The sequence below is a fragment of the Balearica regulorum genome, chromosome 19 (assembly GCF_011004875.1).
Source record: "Balearica regulorum gibbericeps isolate bBalReg1 chromosome 19, bBalReg1.pri, whole genome shotgun sequence".
NCBI lineage: Eukaryota > Metazoa > Chordata > Aves > Gruiformes > Gruidae > Balearica > Balearica regulorum.
Window position 1 is genome coordinate 6252537 of NC_046202.1, and position 15389 is coordinate 6267925.

General features: G+C 47.3%; 2 protein-coding genes across 2 annotated transcripts; one reads left to right on the top strand and one right to left on the bottom strand.

Moving 5' to 3' along the window:
* Positions 1–34: 34 nt before the first annotated feature.
* SMYD4 (SET and MYND domain containing 4) lies at positions 35–6227 on the top strand. Its single transcript, XM_075771910.1, has 10 exons — positions 35–211; positions 286–433; positions 576–665; positions 1384–2530; positions 2838–3020; positions 3329–3495; positions 4146–4278; positions 4710–4826; positions 5171–5294; positions 5912–6227. The coding sequence occupies exons 1-10, from the start codon at positions 81–83 to the stop codon at positions 6060–6062; spliced, it is 2391 nt and encodes a 796-aa protein (XP_075628025.1). The 5' UTR covers positions 35–80; the 3' UTR covers positions 6063–6227.
* Positions 6228–6724: 497 nt separating this feature from the next.
* SERPINF1 (serpin family F member 1) lies at positions 6725–14370 on the bottom strand. The gene is made up of 8 exons (XM_010306069.2): positions 13900–14370; positions 11128–11213; positions 10521–10722; positions 10286–10441; positions 9286–9489; positions 8350–8492; positions 7515–7725; positions 6725–7133 (listed from the first exon to the last, which is right to left on the bottom strand). The coding sequence occupies exons 1-8, from the start codon at positions 13964–13966 to the stop codon at positions 6874–6876; spliced, it is 1329 nt and encodes a 442-aa protein (XP_010304371.2). The 5' UTR covers positions 13967–14370; the 3' UTR covers positions 6725–6873.
* Between the last annotated feature and the right edge of the window lie 1019 nt (positions 14371–15389).

The window sequence follows — 15389 nt, forward strand, 5'->3', positions numbered from 1 at the left end:
CTGTGCGGCGCCGTACGGCGGAAGCGCTCTCAGACGCGCTGTGCCGGTGCTACTGGGAGGCGCCATTGGAGGCACGAGTGATGGCGCTGCCGGTGGAGGAGTGGCGGCTGTGCGCTGCCCGGCGCTGGGCCGCTCTGGAGCCGGCGGTGCGGGAACGGTTGGCGGCGGCGTCGCTGCACGACACGCTGCGCCTGGGCTGCGGCCTCCTCCGGTGAGCGGCGGGCGGGGCAGTGCGGGGCGGGGTGGAGCGGAGCGGTGCGCGGAGCTGACCCCCGTGTCCCGCAGGCCCGAGGCGGAGGCGGCGGCTCTGAGTCGGTTGTGCCGCCGGGCGCGCGCGGGTAAGGAGCCGGCGGCCGCGCGCTTTTACCGGGAGGAGGGAAACCGGCTGTTCGGCCGCCGCCGTTACGGTGCCGCTGTCAGGCTCTACTCGCAGGTAGGTGGGGCGGGGGCGGCCCCCGTGAGGGGATCCCCGGGGATGAGGGGGGCGGGAAGACCTACAGCCCCCGCTGAGAGGGTCCCGTTGAGGGGCTCCCGCGCCTCCCCCCCCCGAGGCAGCAGCTCTCGGTTCTCCGCAGGCGGCATCCCATGAGCTCCCCGGCTGCCCCGAGGTGTCCGTCTGCTTCGCCAACCGCTCCGCTGCCCTCTTCCACCTCGGGCACTTCGAGGTAAGCAGCAGCCCCTCACCACCATCACCCCCCCACACACAGCAGCCCCTCACCACCATCACCCCCCCACACACAGCAGCCCCTCACCACCACCCCGCTCCCCCTCCAGCAGCCCCTCACCACCACCCCACTCCCCCTCCAGCAGCCCCTCACCACCACCACCCCCCCAGCAGCCCCTCACCACCCTCACACCCCTCTCCACAGCAGCCCCTCACCACCACCCCCTGACAGCCCCCCCCACCTCCCCCCCAAAGCTCCTGGGTGCCCCCGAGCAACTCTGCACAGCCAGGGGGTGGCCTGAGGCCTCCCGTGTAGCGGGAGAGGGGACTGGGGCAGGGAAGAGCGCAGGCAGCCTCTGAGGAGTTACCACACAACGCTTGCACCCGGGGTTCGGGTGGGTGCTTCTGCAACCCCCCCAGTAACAACTATTTGGTTGTTAGAACAAGAGACTGTAGGTAGACGTGCTTCCAAAGCTGTGCTTAAAGCACCCTGATGGATGATTTACTTAAATGATTTACTTAAGCAGGAACCCTTCAGAAAGCTTTGCTTCTTGTTCTATGCCAGCATGCTTTATTTGGCCAACAGATTGGCTATGCATGTAGAATTTGCTGATTAACATGGACTTATTAAAATATCCTGTATCTCAGATGGAGTAAAAGAGCGTGATTCTCTGCTCATGTTTTCAAGAACATTTAAAAGGCCTTGGTTTTGTTTCTAGGTTTGTTTGGAAGATATTGCCAGGGCTGAAAGTCATGGCTATCCAGACAGGCTGCTGCCCAAGGTCTTGCTGCGGAAAGCTGATTGTCTGCTGTGTTTGGGAAGGTTACAGGAGGCAGCAGATGCCCTCAGTGCGGTGGAGAGTAAAATTGCTATGGATGGGATCATGACTACACACCAAACATTGCTGAAAAAGTTAAGTCAACTGAGGATTAAAATACATGAGAAAGAGAGCTGTCCAGAGCCTGCACGAGAAGCACGTGATGATATTCAAAGAAAGTCGGAGATCTGGGAAAAGAATCACAGTATTTCAGGTGCATCTTCATCTTTGACCTTGAATTTTGATATAGAGAGAGGACGTCACTTGGTGGCCTCCCAGGACATCCTGCCAGGACAGAACCTGTTGAAAGAGGAGGCCTTTGTAAGCGTGCTGTGTCCAGGGGAGAGCCGCCTTCTGCAGGACAGCAGTGAAACAGCGTGGGATACTCGAGTCACTAATGCAGATCTTTATTGCCACCGTTGTCTGAGGCAGCTCTTAGCCTCAGTGCCTTGCCGCGGGTGCAGTTATGCAAAGTACTGCAGCCAAAACTGCGCAGACGTGGCATGGGAGCAGTACCACAGGACAGAGTGCTCCTTGGGAGCGCTGCTTCTCACATTGGGGGTCTTCTGCCATGTTGCCTTGAGGACTGTTCTACTGGCGGGATTTGCAGAGGTTAGCAGGCTGGTGGAATGGTCCCATGATGATGACAAGAACCTTCATAACCTTGAGGCAAGATGTAAACATCCCAGTGAGGCACCAGATACAAGAACTGGTACCAGAGGTATTCCTGGTTGTAACGACGATGGTCAGTACCAGAGTTCTTACCAAGCTGTGTTCAACCTTTTGCCGCATGCCGAGAAGCATAGCCCTGAACATAAGTTCCTTTGCGTGCTGAGTGTAGTAGCTATATGCAAACAGCTGCAAGAAGCTGGTCTGGAGGCTGCTGTTTTGAATCAGGAATCATCTGAGAAGTGGTCCAAACCAAAGACATGTGAAAACCCATCGGGTGAATTGTCTCCAGAACTGAAGATTATGGCAGAAGCGATGCTGAGGCATGTGTTGCAGCTGCAATGTAATGCACAAGCGATCACTGTAATGCAGGAGTCAGGTAACATACAAATTTTTAAGCCCTTCTGTGTTGTCCTTGCTTATCTAGCTTGCATGAAGTGAAAAGATTTAATTATCAGTTGTAAAAAGCTCCCATTGCAGATGGGAATGACTTGCTTGAAATGTAATGGCTTGTCCCATGCTGGCCTGTTCTTTGGTGCACGTATAGAGAGTATTTATTATTTATTGCAGCAATTTACCAGAAACCTTTCTACTGCTGTCTGCAATTGGTCACAGTGCTCGTTGCATAAGTTGCGTGGGTTACCGAGCATTCATTCTCAACCTACTTGTTTTTCCTCTGTCTTTAGGGTCCGGAGATGGTGCTGTTGTAAATAAGAAGCCCGTGCGCCTGGCGACAGCCTTCTTTCCTGTCCTCAGCCTTCTGAACCATTCGTGCTGTCCCAATACCAGTGTGTCATTTACTGGGACAGCTGCCACTGTCAGGGCATCGCAGCCAATCCCAAGCGGCCAAGAGATTTTCCATTGCTATGGTAGGTATTAACTCTCTGTCTCAAGGCACAGACATCCTTTCACCTCTACTTGGCATGCTAGCTGATTGCTATTAATATCATAACTCCCAGTATAATGTTGCTACAGTCTTTGTTTATGTATAAGCCTTGATCAAAGATATCAACGCAAGAGTTTATCTCCTGAGCCCACTGTTACGTTTTCAGTCTCCAGTTATGTCCTCTCCAAAATATGATGTATTTAGTCTCAGTTATGGTCTCAAAGATAGATTTAGTCTGATGTTAAGAAACGTACCTGTTTAGTGATTTTTACCCTTGCCATCCCTTTGCAGGGCCTCACCGATGTAGAATGAGGGTTGCTGAGAGACAACAGCTTCTCAGTCAGTATTTCTTTGAGTGTCACTGTCAGGCATGCCTTGATGAGTTGGAGTCTGATGTCAAGAGTGTGGTGTCCATGAGAAACTCATTCTGCTGTCCTAGCTGCTGGGCTTCAATGCAGGTAGTTATGATTGTATAACTTAGCGGGATGTGTAATGTTTGGGACTCTGGGAAATTCAAGTTAGACCTGAGTCCATGACCTCTGCTCAGAAAGCAAAAGCCCCTGTAGAGTCAAGACAGTGTGTCACTGTTCTTAGCAGCTTCTTTGTAAGGTTCTTGTATGTCAGTCTTCCAGCATTATAGGAAAAATAATGGCTTTAATACCGAGTTAAAATCCCTTTGAATTTTCCGAGGGAACCTTAGCATATCAGATTGGGGGAAGGGAGATATTTAGGAAAAAAGATGGAGGCCTGGAAGATGTACATACAGAGGCTGTATGTAGTGAGAGTCACTCTCTCTGCAGTTCACAGGATGTGAGTGGAAACATCTAGTGTGGGTTAGATGAGAAGTCAACATAGTTTGTATTTTGCATGAACATTAGCTGTATACCACATGACCCTGCTTTGGGCTAATCCATAGCTCACATAGTCATAGCTATTCCTGGAAGTTTCTCATAAAATCAAATAAACTAATAGTAATTCACAAGCAAGTCAATTTGTTTAACGAATGCAACTGAGAAACTCTGTAGCATCTCTCTAACATAATGCAGAGATGGAAAGTAAGCTTTGAGTTGAATGGGAGCAGGAATGATCACAGGGATGATTTCCACAGGGGGAAGACATGCTTCGTTGTTCAAATGAAGCTTGTGCAATCTCAGTCAGCAGAGAGAGCCTGTCATGCCGTGTACGGGACCTTCAGCAACAAATCAAGAAAGCGTTAGAACTGCTAAGAGACAGGAAGGCTGGTAAGGCTCACCTTTCTGCTTTCAGGTCAGCAGCTGAGTACGCATCGGGAGATGAAGTTCTAGCCATGAGATGGCACTGTTGCTTATGCAGTTGGGGTCTTCTGGCATACAGCCTGGTGTCCTTGGGGACTTGAGCTTTAGGTTTTTTATACCCCGATCCGGGTGTTAATCTAAGTCACACGTTGTTCCATGGTAACTAAAAGAACTCAGGGTAATATTTGAGTTATGCATTCTCAGACCTTGCTTTCCTGGAGCGAGTCTGGCCAATACTGCATTAGAATAAGGAGGGTTCCAGATGAAGTCGATGTTGAATCCTATCCAAATCTAGCTGTGTAAGATGCAAAGATGAGATTGGACTGATTTTATTTCATGGATCATGGAAAGCTGGAGACTGGCCAGTAGGATTAATTTTATACCCTGTTTTGTTATAGATCAGGCTATCAAAATGCTCCTGAAGTGTCAGATGGATGCTAGGAACTTCTTGTCTCCAGAGCATTTGCTGATGGGAGAGATGGAGGATCATCTGGCACAGGTCTATGCTACTCTTGGTAAGGCATTGTCTTCTCATTATCTTTAGTTTTCTGAACTTTGAACTTAACATGACTAGCCTTTTCTTTGACTAGCCCTTTCACTCTTCTCCTACTGCATTTCTCTAGTTTTGACAGAAAGACTGCTTTAGCCAAAACTGTGTTCCCAGCAGCCAATGAACAATAATGTGATCTCATGTTCTAGCTTCCCTGTCCTGGTTCTGAGGTCAGCAGCCTCCCAAGAATGCTGTGAGCATAGTTCCTCACATTTTGCATAATGCTGTCAGATTCTTCAGGTGGCAGTAGTGCTAGAAAGTATTTATTCATGACTCATTTTTTGTTTTGGTTTGGGTTTTTTCCATCAGGGAAGTGGCAGGATGCAGCCAGACACCTGGAGAGGAGTATTGAGATTGTGGAAATGCATCACGGGCCATCAAGTGTAGAAATGGGTCATGAACTTTTCAAGCTGGCACAAATTCTCTTCAATGGGTAAATTTGCTTTCATTCTCTTTTCCCTTCCCTGCACCACTCCTGTGTGTCTGACACAATATCATGGCAGGTGGTCCTTGGCACCTTGCAGGGTGTCTCGCAGGACCCTGGGCAGTCTGGCACAGGTACAAAAGTTCACTAACCCTGTTGAGGTTCACTTACACCTCATGACTCTTTTTATTTTGACAACTAGTCGCCCTTGGTGTTTAGAACTCAGTTGTACAATGTTGCTGACATCTTTTCAAAGGAGGAAATCAAATCCCCTTGCTCTATTTTGGCCCTCTTTTGCTAAGCAAATCCCCTGACTGCTTCTGGAAATCTATCAACACATCCCTTTAACTGAAGGAATTTTAGCAGGAGCTGCAGTGATGGAGTACGTACTTATACTCAAAGATAATGTTTTAAGTTTTTGTCCATCTCCTTACGTCCCCCCCCATCCTCCCTTTGCAGCTGAATTAAGCGTGCGCTGCTTGCCTGGTGCTGAAAGGCAGTGGAGGGTAGGATCTGCACCCATGAACAGGTTTAGGTTTTTGTTGGGGAGGGGTTAGAGGTTGTGTAAGTCAAGGAGCTAGATTAAGTATTTTGTATACTCTGTTCTTATTCTCTTCCTATTTCAGATTTGCAGTTTCTGAAGCTCTGAGCACAATTCAAAGAGCAGAGGAGATTTTGTCAGTGCACTATGGTCCTCAGAGTACTCAGATCCAGGAACTACAAGAGATGAAGACCTGTCTGTTAGAGCTTCCCAGAAGCATCCTTCAGAGGACTTAATTTCCCTGTCAAAGGAAGCTGCAATGTGATCTTTCATCAAAGCCAAGTTTCATGTGGTAAGGTAGTCACGTAGTACAAGCTGGAAAATCATATGTAACAACAACTTGAATGAAATCTTAAATGCTCTTTAGTGAGACTGTTGTAAATAAAATTACCAATTCTAACGTGAGAGGTCTGTGTGTGGTATGGTGGGAATAGATGCTGTTGTATAATTTCTGCATGTGGGTTTGAAGCAAATGTTTGTGATGGTTGTGTTTCTAGAGATGTGAATCTCCTGTGTGCAATACTTTGATGGTTATGAATGTGCAGTCATCCAGACCACGCTGCCATTTATTTCTAATGCTATGAAGCACTTTTCTTCTTGCCAGCATGAAACGTAAATGGTTGGAATCGGTGAGGCAGCAGGCTGGGAAGTGCAAACTTACAAGTGTAAGAGGGGGCGCTGTAGAACTTGGAGGGCTACCAGCGCAGACCTGTCACTGGTGAGGGATTCCGTATAAACAACTGGCATCAGGTTGGAAGACACAATAGGGAAAAATGCAGTATACACCAGATGATGCTTGCATATAGGACACAGAACTGTGTCTCATCTGGGGAAAATGGGAATGTGAAGGCATATGATGTAGGCAGACAATCTTTCAAGGGAGAATATTGGGGCTTGCTGAGATTAATAGCAAAAGCTCTTTTATTGCAGCATGAAGGCATAAGATTTGCAAGTTGTGTCTTTGTGCAGCAGAGCAGGGAGCCAGTATCCCTCCCAATACCACCCTTTCCATTTGGGCCCTACCATTGCAGATTATTGTGAAGGGATCTAAACACTCCTGGGATCCAGGATCTTGCCAATGAAGAGGAGGGTTCCCGTGGTATCGTCTCGCAGTACAAGAAGGAAAGGTCTGTCCACGTGATATTCGATGGGGAAGGTCAGACGAGCAGCATTCACCCCAGGATTTGGTGTGGCTCTTTCCCCATCTTCACTAAGCTCCAAAATTGCCTTATGTTGCACGTGAGATAGCTTAATAGGTTTGGTAGAAATCTTGGTGAAATCAGGTGATGCAAAAAGTGATTGGAGCCCTGCAGGAAAGAAAGAAAATTCCGTTAGCTTAAAGCATAGATTGGAGGTGGGGGAGCAGGACCGCTAATGCTGTGAGCCAGGAGGGCACATAACTGCAATGGTGGAGTTTATTGGGGGCAAGAGGGAGAAGCAGCTTACATCTGTTTGTATTGAGCTTCTCCCTCTCACTCTCAGAAGTGTTACATGAGCTTGGTGGAAAGATGTGATAAAAAAAGTTGAGGAGTCCTGGACCAAGGTGATTTAGTTGCTGGTGAAATCTCTACAGACTGACAGCAGGACCTAACTAATAACCCACCAGCTTCATGTTCTTCTGAGAGCAGGAAGCAACTTGCCCATTGCTTTGAGCCCTGGCAGTCTGTAGAGGTGTGTGATGTACATACTTGTCTCCTTTAGCGTGCTGTCAAGTGCCTCTTCATAGTTCAACTTTAGTTTGGGCAAGCTTAGCACAGCGTGGACTGTCTTCAGCTCCTTGTCTACGTCGTGGACAAACTCGGAAGTAAGGCTTTCTTCAATCAGAGTCATATTCTGGGTCACCTTCGTAGGCAGGAAGAACATGGCACTGATTCCCTCTGTCAATGGCAGCTGGGCAATCTGGAAGGCCAGTTGTAAATAAGAAAGGGTCACATCAATAATAAACAGTTTTACCTGTCCTGTACCAGGCAGCTGCCTGAATCTCAACTGCCTGGTCAGCCTGTCCAGATAACGTTTGGTCTTCTTCCCCGCTTGCTTTTATCGGACGCGATGCTTCCTGACCCCTCTGGTACCCAGGCTTACATCAACCCATGCTGCACTCTTTCCGCTGTTACATGGCAAGTGCTCTCTCACCTGTTGAATCCTGTAATGAACTGCAGTATTGCTGGGGAGGAAATCTCAGCTGGAACACCTTTGAGCTCATGCTGCAGTGAAAGATTTGTTGAAAGAGGTAGAGATGGAAAAGTTTTGAGGAGTGTGCCTTGCCCTTCTTGCTCAACTTTTAGGTCAAGCAATACAGGCTAGTAGGACCTGTGCGTTATTTAAATTCTGGACTGCTTGTCACATAGCCAATGTAGAAGTAGGATATTCTAAGAATCAACACACTGCCTTTCAAAATAGGGATTGCAAAACTAGCCTGATGGGAGGAGCAGGGCTGTCTTCTGGAATGGGTTAACAGGTAAATGTAGCTGAGCCTGTTCCTCAGTAGGTTTAGGAGATCTTGTGCAATATTTGCTCTCTGACCTTGCAGTTGAGTTCTGAATCAAAACCATATCGCAGTATGGCTTTGGGGTCTGACATCATGGACACCTTCACAGTTCTGTCCTCATCCAGATGGAAGTCCATCAGGGCAGTCTTCTTGGTGTCAAACTTGGTTTTCCATGTCCCTATTTTTTAAAAGATAAAATGGAGGATTTTTTGTGGAATAATAGCATATGAAACAAGGCATGTGTCTGTGGCTGAGTAATCTTGTGCTTTATATATACAGTATTTGTGCTTTAAAAGTTGAGGCATAACTGAATGATGATAGAGATGGAAATAGACTGATGGGAGCTACTGATTTACTGCCACTCTTTGGCCCCTCCTTTTCATCTGAGAATTTGCTAAATGGGAAATAAAAAAACAAGCCAGTGTATGGGTGGAGTAGCTATTGGGAAGTTGATGTCTACTTACATAATTGCAAAACTATTTTAAAGGGTAACAATTGTGTCAATGCATATAAAGTGCTTCTCTCCCCACCCTTTATTTTGCTCCTTGTCTCTAAGCAATAATTCTCCAGGACACTGGCTTACAGCATGTTCTAGAACAGCTCTCTAGTATCTCCCTCCATTCCCTCTACAGTGGTAAAAAGGCTCAGAACACTCTTTAAACTGTGCCTTCCCTAAATGGTAATATTCTATCTCTTGCCGTGGAGTTTTGTGAGCTTAAACTTTCTTATCCAGTCTCTTACTGTGAACAGGTCAAGATTCAGCTTCCTGAGAATAATATTTCTTCCCTCAAGGACTATTTCTGTTCAGGTAGCGTGCATTTTTTCTTCTTTACTAAACACTCTCACTTTCTTCTCACGCTCTGTCTCTTCAGCAGTCTGCCTGCTCTATTGGAAGTGAGAGCGTTCCCTCGCATCTCTCCTAACACCTGCTTGATAGACCCTCTCTGTAACCAAGTACACAACATTCTTACCCTTGAAGTAAGCAGCCCCAGCAAGGAGAATACTGACATCTGCGGGCATGTCCTTCATAAACCGCATAATCCTTCCCTTTGTCTGCTGTCGTACCCAGTTGTTTATTTCTTGGAGGTCTAACTGGGTATTGCCACTTAGTGCCCTCAGACGCATCTTGTAGGACTTCTCTAGCTGGCTGTGAAAACCAGACTTCACTCTCAGTCCTGGGGAACAAAAACATCGATATTGCAGCTAGCTCTCTTATCAAAACACTCTCAAGGCAGCAGATTGCAATCCAAAGCCCAGCAGCAGTTCTCTCATAAAACATCTGTGGCTGTGTGTATACAGAAACCTGCTTTGAAGAAGAATGACTGAAGGCGCATGGAGGAAACTGATCCAAATTCTATAGCCACCCGTGCTGGAGTATGGGATAACTCTCTCCTGAAAAGTAAAGCAGGGAGATAAGAACAGAAGGCTTGGACATAGCTATTCCTACATCAGTCTTTCTTCTTTCTCCAGCTTGCTTGATGAGTACAGCTTACTCAATCTGTTGGATTCTTGGAACCAGCAGGTTCCAAAAGATAGCTCTTAGCTTTCTCAGCAGATGTTCGTTGCATGCTGAAAGCAGACATTTCAAATAGCTCTGCAAGGAATTAAACAAAGGAATATGGCTGAATGCTATCACAAATAGAAAATGGGATTAGTGATTCCTGGAAGTTAGTAACACCTGCCAGGAAACCTAGAGTGAAGGCAAAATTCTCAGCAAGCTTTGTCTAGGTCTCCTGCATGCTAGCTGCTCTGTCACCAGTGTCTTTGTGTGCACTTGTGTCTGGTCTTTTATTTATGTGCCCACAAACGTTCCAGGCTCTTTCTGGAGCAGCAACAGCATTCCATGCACCGTCTGCATCCTGGCTCAACAGCATGTCAGAGCCAAGGCTGTTAGTGCAGCGTTATTCAGTGTGTTCTACCTGCTGCTAGTTATTTAGGTAAATTTTGATAGAGGGGAAGAAGGACTTTTACTTTTCTCCAAGATGATACGGGAGGCACTTTTCATGCTCTTCTCTGGTCCAGCCACGCTGGTCAGTAGGTCTTTGTAAGTGTTGTGGACCTCAGCTTTGTTAAGCAGATCGTAGAAGAGAGCACGAGAAATCACATCTTCTGTTCGTTCTCCAGCCCCTACCAATGACAAGGACAACAGTATGAGGAAAGGCCTGTCAAGCCAAACTGCGCATGAGGAAAAGGGACAGGAACTCACCAAGTGAGAGACCAGAAAGTGCAGTAGCCAGGCTGAACGGAGACAGTAGCACGTTGGCAGTGGCTGTCCGGCTAGATTGCTGACGGTACAGGTCATAGCCAAAGTTGGAGACTGCAGCTGCCAGCTTGTTTACAGGGCTCTTATAGAACGGGTCTTCCTCTTCGACCTCGCCGGCGTTTGCTCCATCAGCGGTGGCAGAGTTCTAGCAGGTGCAGGGAGCGCTTTGGTTAGACTTGCAGTTTACAAGGGCAGGTACAGTTGTGATAAACATTTCACAGGCAAGCAACCTACAGATACTCTCGTATGATCTACAGAAATACTGGATTAATCTTACTCAGGGAGGGTGTAGGAACAGTTACTTTAAAGCGTTGCAGTAAAGCCAAAGGCAGTGCGCAGATCGGAACCCACTATTTCTGCCTCATGGTCATCCCCTGATGTAACTGCTGTGGTTTTATCTCAGTAAAGCAGGAATTAGTCTCATTATGTAGCTAAATAAAATCCTAGTAACTTAGGAGGGTAGTGCTTAATCCTTTCGTAAGATTCTCTAAAATTAAATTACCTGCTCCAAGTATCTCTCCCTCACTCTCTGCTGTTGTCTCCTACTCACCTGCTCAGTACCTGAGTTCTGGGATCTGCTTGGGACAGTTAAGAGACCCAGGAAAAGGAGAACCACTGGTATCTGCATGCCTGCGCCTACAGAGTAAGAACACGACAGAGGTAGTTTGAGCAACCGAGCAAATACATCTCTACCACTACTGTTCGTTGTACCTGGTTGTGACAGGAACTGCAAGGACATGTGCTGCTGCTTGTCCTTCCCGGTTGTGAAACACACACCTGGTCTTAGCTGGGTTTTCTTCTTCTCTAGTTTGGAGTATTCAGCCAGCCTGGCCCCAGTGACTTTAAAATTGGGCAAGCGCACAAGTCTGAGTGCAAAAGCAGATGTGTGTGGCCCAAACCATGCTGATGCTGGCAGTTACTGAGTGCCAAGGTCCAGAAGAGCGCTAAATTGTATCTTCTGAGTTTTAGACTTAAATACTTCATTTATGAAAGGTAGCAAATCCATATTGTTGAATGGAGCAGAAGACAAAACAGACTGGTTACTGCTCTGCTGTCCAAATTACCTGCCTCAGGCAGGAGTTTGTCATGTTTCTTGTGTCTGCTTGTACCTGGAAGGCTGTACAGCCTATATGCATCTTTTGCTTCTTATTTGCAATTTGATAAAGTAGAAGAGCTTTCTTAAAAGACAGTAAGGAAAAAGAGATGAAAACCACCAGAAGATATCTCCACAGCCAACACGCCCATCCTTGGGCCGATGCTGGAAGACTAACAAGTACAAACATCCCTCTGCAGACGACTTCTCACAGTGGTCTAGTGGAGGGCGTCCCTGCCCGTAGCAGGGGGGTTGGAACTAGATGATCTTTGCGGTCCCTTCCAACCCAAAACATTCTATGATTCTATGAAAGGGGCTGGGAGTAAATACCTAACACTGGGCCAAATCTAGAGAAGTAGTGAAAGACAGAGCTTGGCTTCTTCAACATTTTTAATGGAGGTGGGAGAAACTCCCCAAAGCTTTTCCTTCTGTGGAATCCACTTTTAATCACTCCTGTATTGGCATATGCGGCCCTTCCAGACAGATCTGTCTGGTCCAAAGGGCAGTGCGTAACCCAGGGTTTCACTGTGGGTAAACCAGAGCTACTGCAGAAGTGTCATGCCCCCGAGAACAGACGCCACTGAGGCTGGTCTGAAGCAATGTTTATATAGATTCCCAGAAATTAAAGAAAGAGGGTTGTATTTAACTAACCCCTGTGATCCAGGCATCCAGTGAAGTAGGAGAAAGAACATATGTTTCAGATTAACTTCAGCTATAAAGAAAACATGCCTGCTGGTAGAAATACAACTTAGAGCCACGTGGCTACAACAGCCGCAGTTCAGGATGCAGTCTGTTCAGGCAGAGGTTTTACTTCAGTGAAAGGCAGTTCAGTGTTTCCCTTTCCTGCCAAAACCCTTTTCTTCTGGAGGTAGTTCTGCCTTGGAGAAGAAGGTGCCACAACGGAGTTTTTAAGTTTTCATCTATGTTTAGACAGTGTAACACAGAAGCGGTACCCTCTTTTCCCTGTGCACTTGGATCCCGTGACCTGCTGCATCCTAGCTGCCAAGTAGATGAGGTATTCTGGTACAGAAGATGTGTATCGAGAGGGTTTACTATACTGGAACAAACCAGTGCGTTTGGTGGTATGATAGTGGATATGACGTTGGGATTGCTCGTGTCATTGCAGAGTTTTACAATGAATAGGCACCATGTTGAAAGAGAGGTGACAGAAACCCTGCGAGAGTCTAAGTAAAGCAGGTCTTAGCAAGAGCTTTGTGCGGATGCCTGCACCAAGCAGTACTCTTGCATGCTGAGCGGAAGAGGTTTGGCTCAGTCTAGTTCAGAGATGAAGGTTTTCCATGGAGCATAACCTTTTCTCTGAAAAAAAATAATAATCTCAACACAACCCCTGCTTCCAACTACACCGAGCTCCTGGGAGCATGAGAGCGGAGATTGGTTTTGCAGATTTGTATTGTTTTTGCCAGTACTGTCACCAGCTTCATATTTCTCAAGCTTTGCCAAAAAGCAATTTCCATTTTAGAAAGACAAAGCCTTTTGCGTTTGAATTGGCCTGAACATCTGGATTCTATTTGCATGTGTCTCAGTGCACAGCCAAAAACACAGAGAAAAGAATTTGGTTGGAGCAGAGGTGGGATGGTTTCAGGGATGATATTAAAATCTGTGGCTGCCTTTAAAGAGGAGAGAAGGAGCAACAGCACGCAGCATGTGATGTTACAGTCAGGAAGGTACAGGAAGAAAACGTTGAGAAATGAGCTGAGAAGGAACTTTGTGTCTGGGAGTTCTCTCTTTGTGAAGGCCTGCAGGTGCAAAGGAAATATTCTGCTTTCCATCTATAGTGGTACAAGTCTCGCATCATTTATAAACATTTCTGATTTTAGGGGTGCTATGAAACATCACCCACGAGTTCAGACAGCTTGCTGTGATCGCTCCACCCCACTGCACCTTGCAACCGCTAGCTCTAGAGGATTTGACTATCCACAAAATTCTTACCGTCACAAAAAACGTGTTCCCAGCTGCGACACAGATGCTAGAAGGGCAGCAAACCACCCCAGTTCCCAAGCACAGTTCAGCCCCGGAGGCGAAGAGGTGCCCTGGGATGCTGATGGCTCCCAACCCTTGGTTGAAGATGCCTCATTCGGTGGGAATCCCACCCTTTAACACCTGCAGAAGAACCCTTCTTCCCATTTCCCAGGTGCTCTGAGAGCTCCCCAGCCCCTGCCCTCTGCTCCCCTCGCCGCGGGCACCGAGCAAGGCTGAGCTGCCCCTTACCTCGGGCTCCTGGGCCGCTGCCGTCGGGTGCGAGTCGGGGACAAGTGTGGGTTCGGTACAGCCACATCTGCTTTTTGCTGCTTCCCCCAGCCCAGCCTTCGGCAGGCTTCAGGTTACAGCTTTCCCAGGGCTCTCTTAAAGTGCTCTGCTCTCATTTTCCACTGTTGCCACCCTCCAGCTGAATTGCACTCGGGTTTGGTTTTTTTTCACCCTGCTTTCCAAAGCAAATGCGCACCCTGTGATGAGGACGGTCCAGCGGGTAAAGCGCAGGTCGGAGAGGCGAATGCTCCCTGCCCTGTTTGAGCGAGTCTTTTATCCCTGCAGTTTTGCCGTATGTCACAGGAGGGAATTTCTTCTTTCTCAGATGTACGGTTAATGCAGCGGTGCTTAATGGATTTATGGATTTATGTCCAAGATTTAACGGAGAGATTTGGAAAGTGGAAGCAGGATTCCGTTGCTGTTCAAAGCAGCGAAGGGGAAGACGTTCAGAAGTGGTTCCATCCAGTGATAGTTATTAGTTAACCAGACGTTATTAACATAACTGGCTTAAAGGTTTTGGCCAAAAAGAAAAAGGCTAAAAAGCCAAGGACTCTTGGTAAAAAAGATGAATTAACAGAATGTAGTAGGAGCTTACAGAACGATAAGTGATCTGGAGAAAGGAAAGGGGCAGAAGTTTTGTTATTTTGCACAGTAGAAGATTCTAGGGGAGCACCCATCAGTCCACATTTAAATCAAGAGAGGGTATTTTTCATAAGCATTCAGTTGTAAAACTCGTTCTAACTAGATATTGCAGAAGATGAAAGATAAATGGATTTGGGGAAAAAACCCCACAAATTAGTGGAATACAGGTCCATTGAAGGCAATGATGGTCGGATGTAATGCCAGACTCAGCAGCTGAGTGATGCAACCAGAGAAGAGTAATTTTTCCTTGTCCCTAGTCATTCTTGGCTTCCCCCCCCCCCCGCCCCTCCAGTCATTTGTTACTGGCTTCCAGGAGAGAGAGAGGATACTGGGCTAACTGGACACGTAGCCAGCCTGATCCAGCTGTTTGTCTGCTTGGAAGAGCTGACCGTAAATTGTAGCCAGCAATGTCAGTGCCCCCAGCCTAGGCTTCATGGGGACATCTCCTTATGGGGCTGCCAGCCTGGCCACTAATGGGTAATGAGGAGTTACTCATGCGTCCTGGCACTGAGCTCATACAGTCCCCAGCGAAGACGAAAGGATGGGTTTGGAGAAGCATTAGCTGCTGGTCTTGCAAGCCGGAAAAGCAAATCGAGTAGTCTGCCCTGTGATTAGTGCTTCAGAGGTGACCCTTTCCAACAAGAGTAACAGCTCCACTTTCAGCTGCTTCTCAGCTTGTTCTGTGAGAAGTCGTCTGCAGAGGGATGTTTGTACTTGTTAGTCTTCCAGCGTTGGCCCCAGGATGGGGGTGTTGGCTGTGGAGATATCTTCTGGTGGTTTTCATCTCTTTTTGATACCTCATTTGTGGT

What these genes read in the sequence shown, in the direction of transcription:
- SMYD4 (XM_075771910.1), top strand. Translation starts at nt 81, where the DNA reads ATGGCGCTGCCGGTGGAGGAGTGGCGGCTGTGCGCTGCCCGGCGCTGG. An exon ending in CACTGTAATGCAGGAGTCAG is followed by an intron (nt 2,531 to 2,837) that starts GTAACATACAAA and finishes CTCTGTCTTTAG; the next exon opens with GGTCCGGAGATGGTGCTGTT. An exon ending in GCACAAATTCTCTTCAATGG is followed by an intron (nt 5,295 to 5,911) that starts GTAAATTTGCTT and finishes TTCCTATTTCAG; the next exon opens with ATTTGCAGTTTCTGAAGCTC.
- SERPINF1 (XM_010306069.2), bottom strand. Translation starts at nt 13,966, where the DNA reads ATGTGGCTGTACCGAACCCACACTTGTCCCCGACTCGCACCCGACGGC. An exon ending in CAGCGGCCCAGGAGCCCGAG is followed by an intron (nt 11,214 to 13,899) that starts GTAAGGGGCAGC and finishes CTTACTCTGTAG; the next exon opens with GCGCAGGCATGCAGATACCA. An exon ending in AGAACTCAGGTACTGAGCAG is followed by an intron (nt 10,723 to 11,127) that starts GTGAGTAGGAGA and finishes TGCACCTGCTAG; the next exon opens with AACTCTGCCACCGCTGATGG.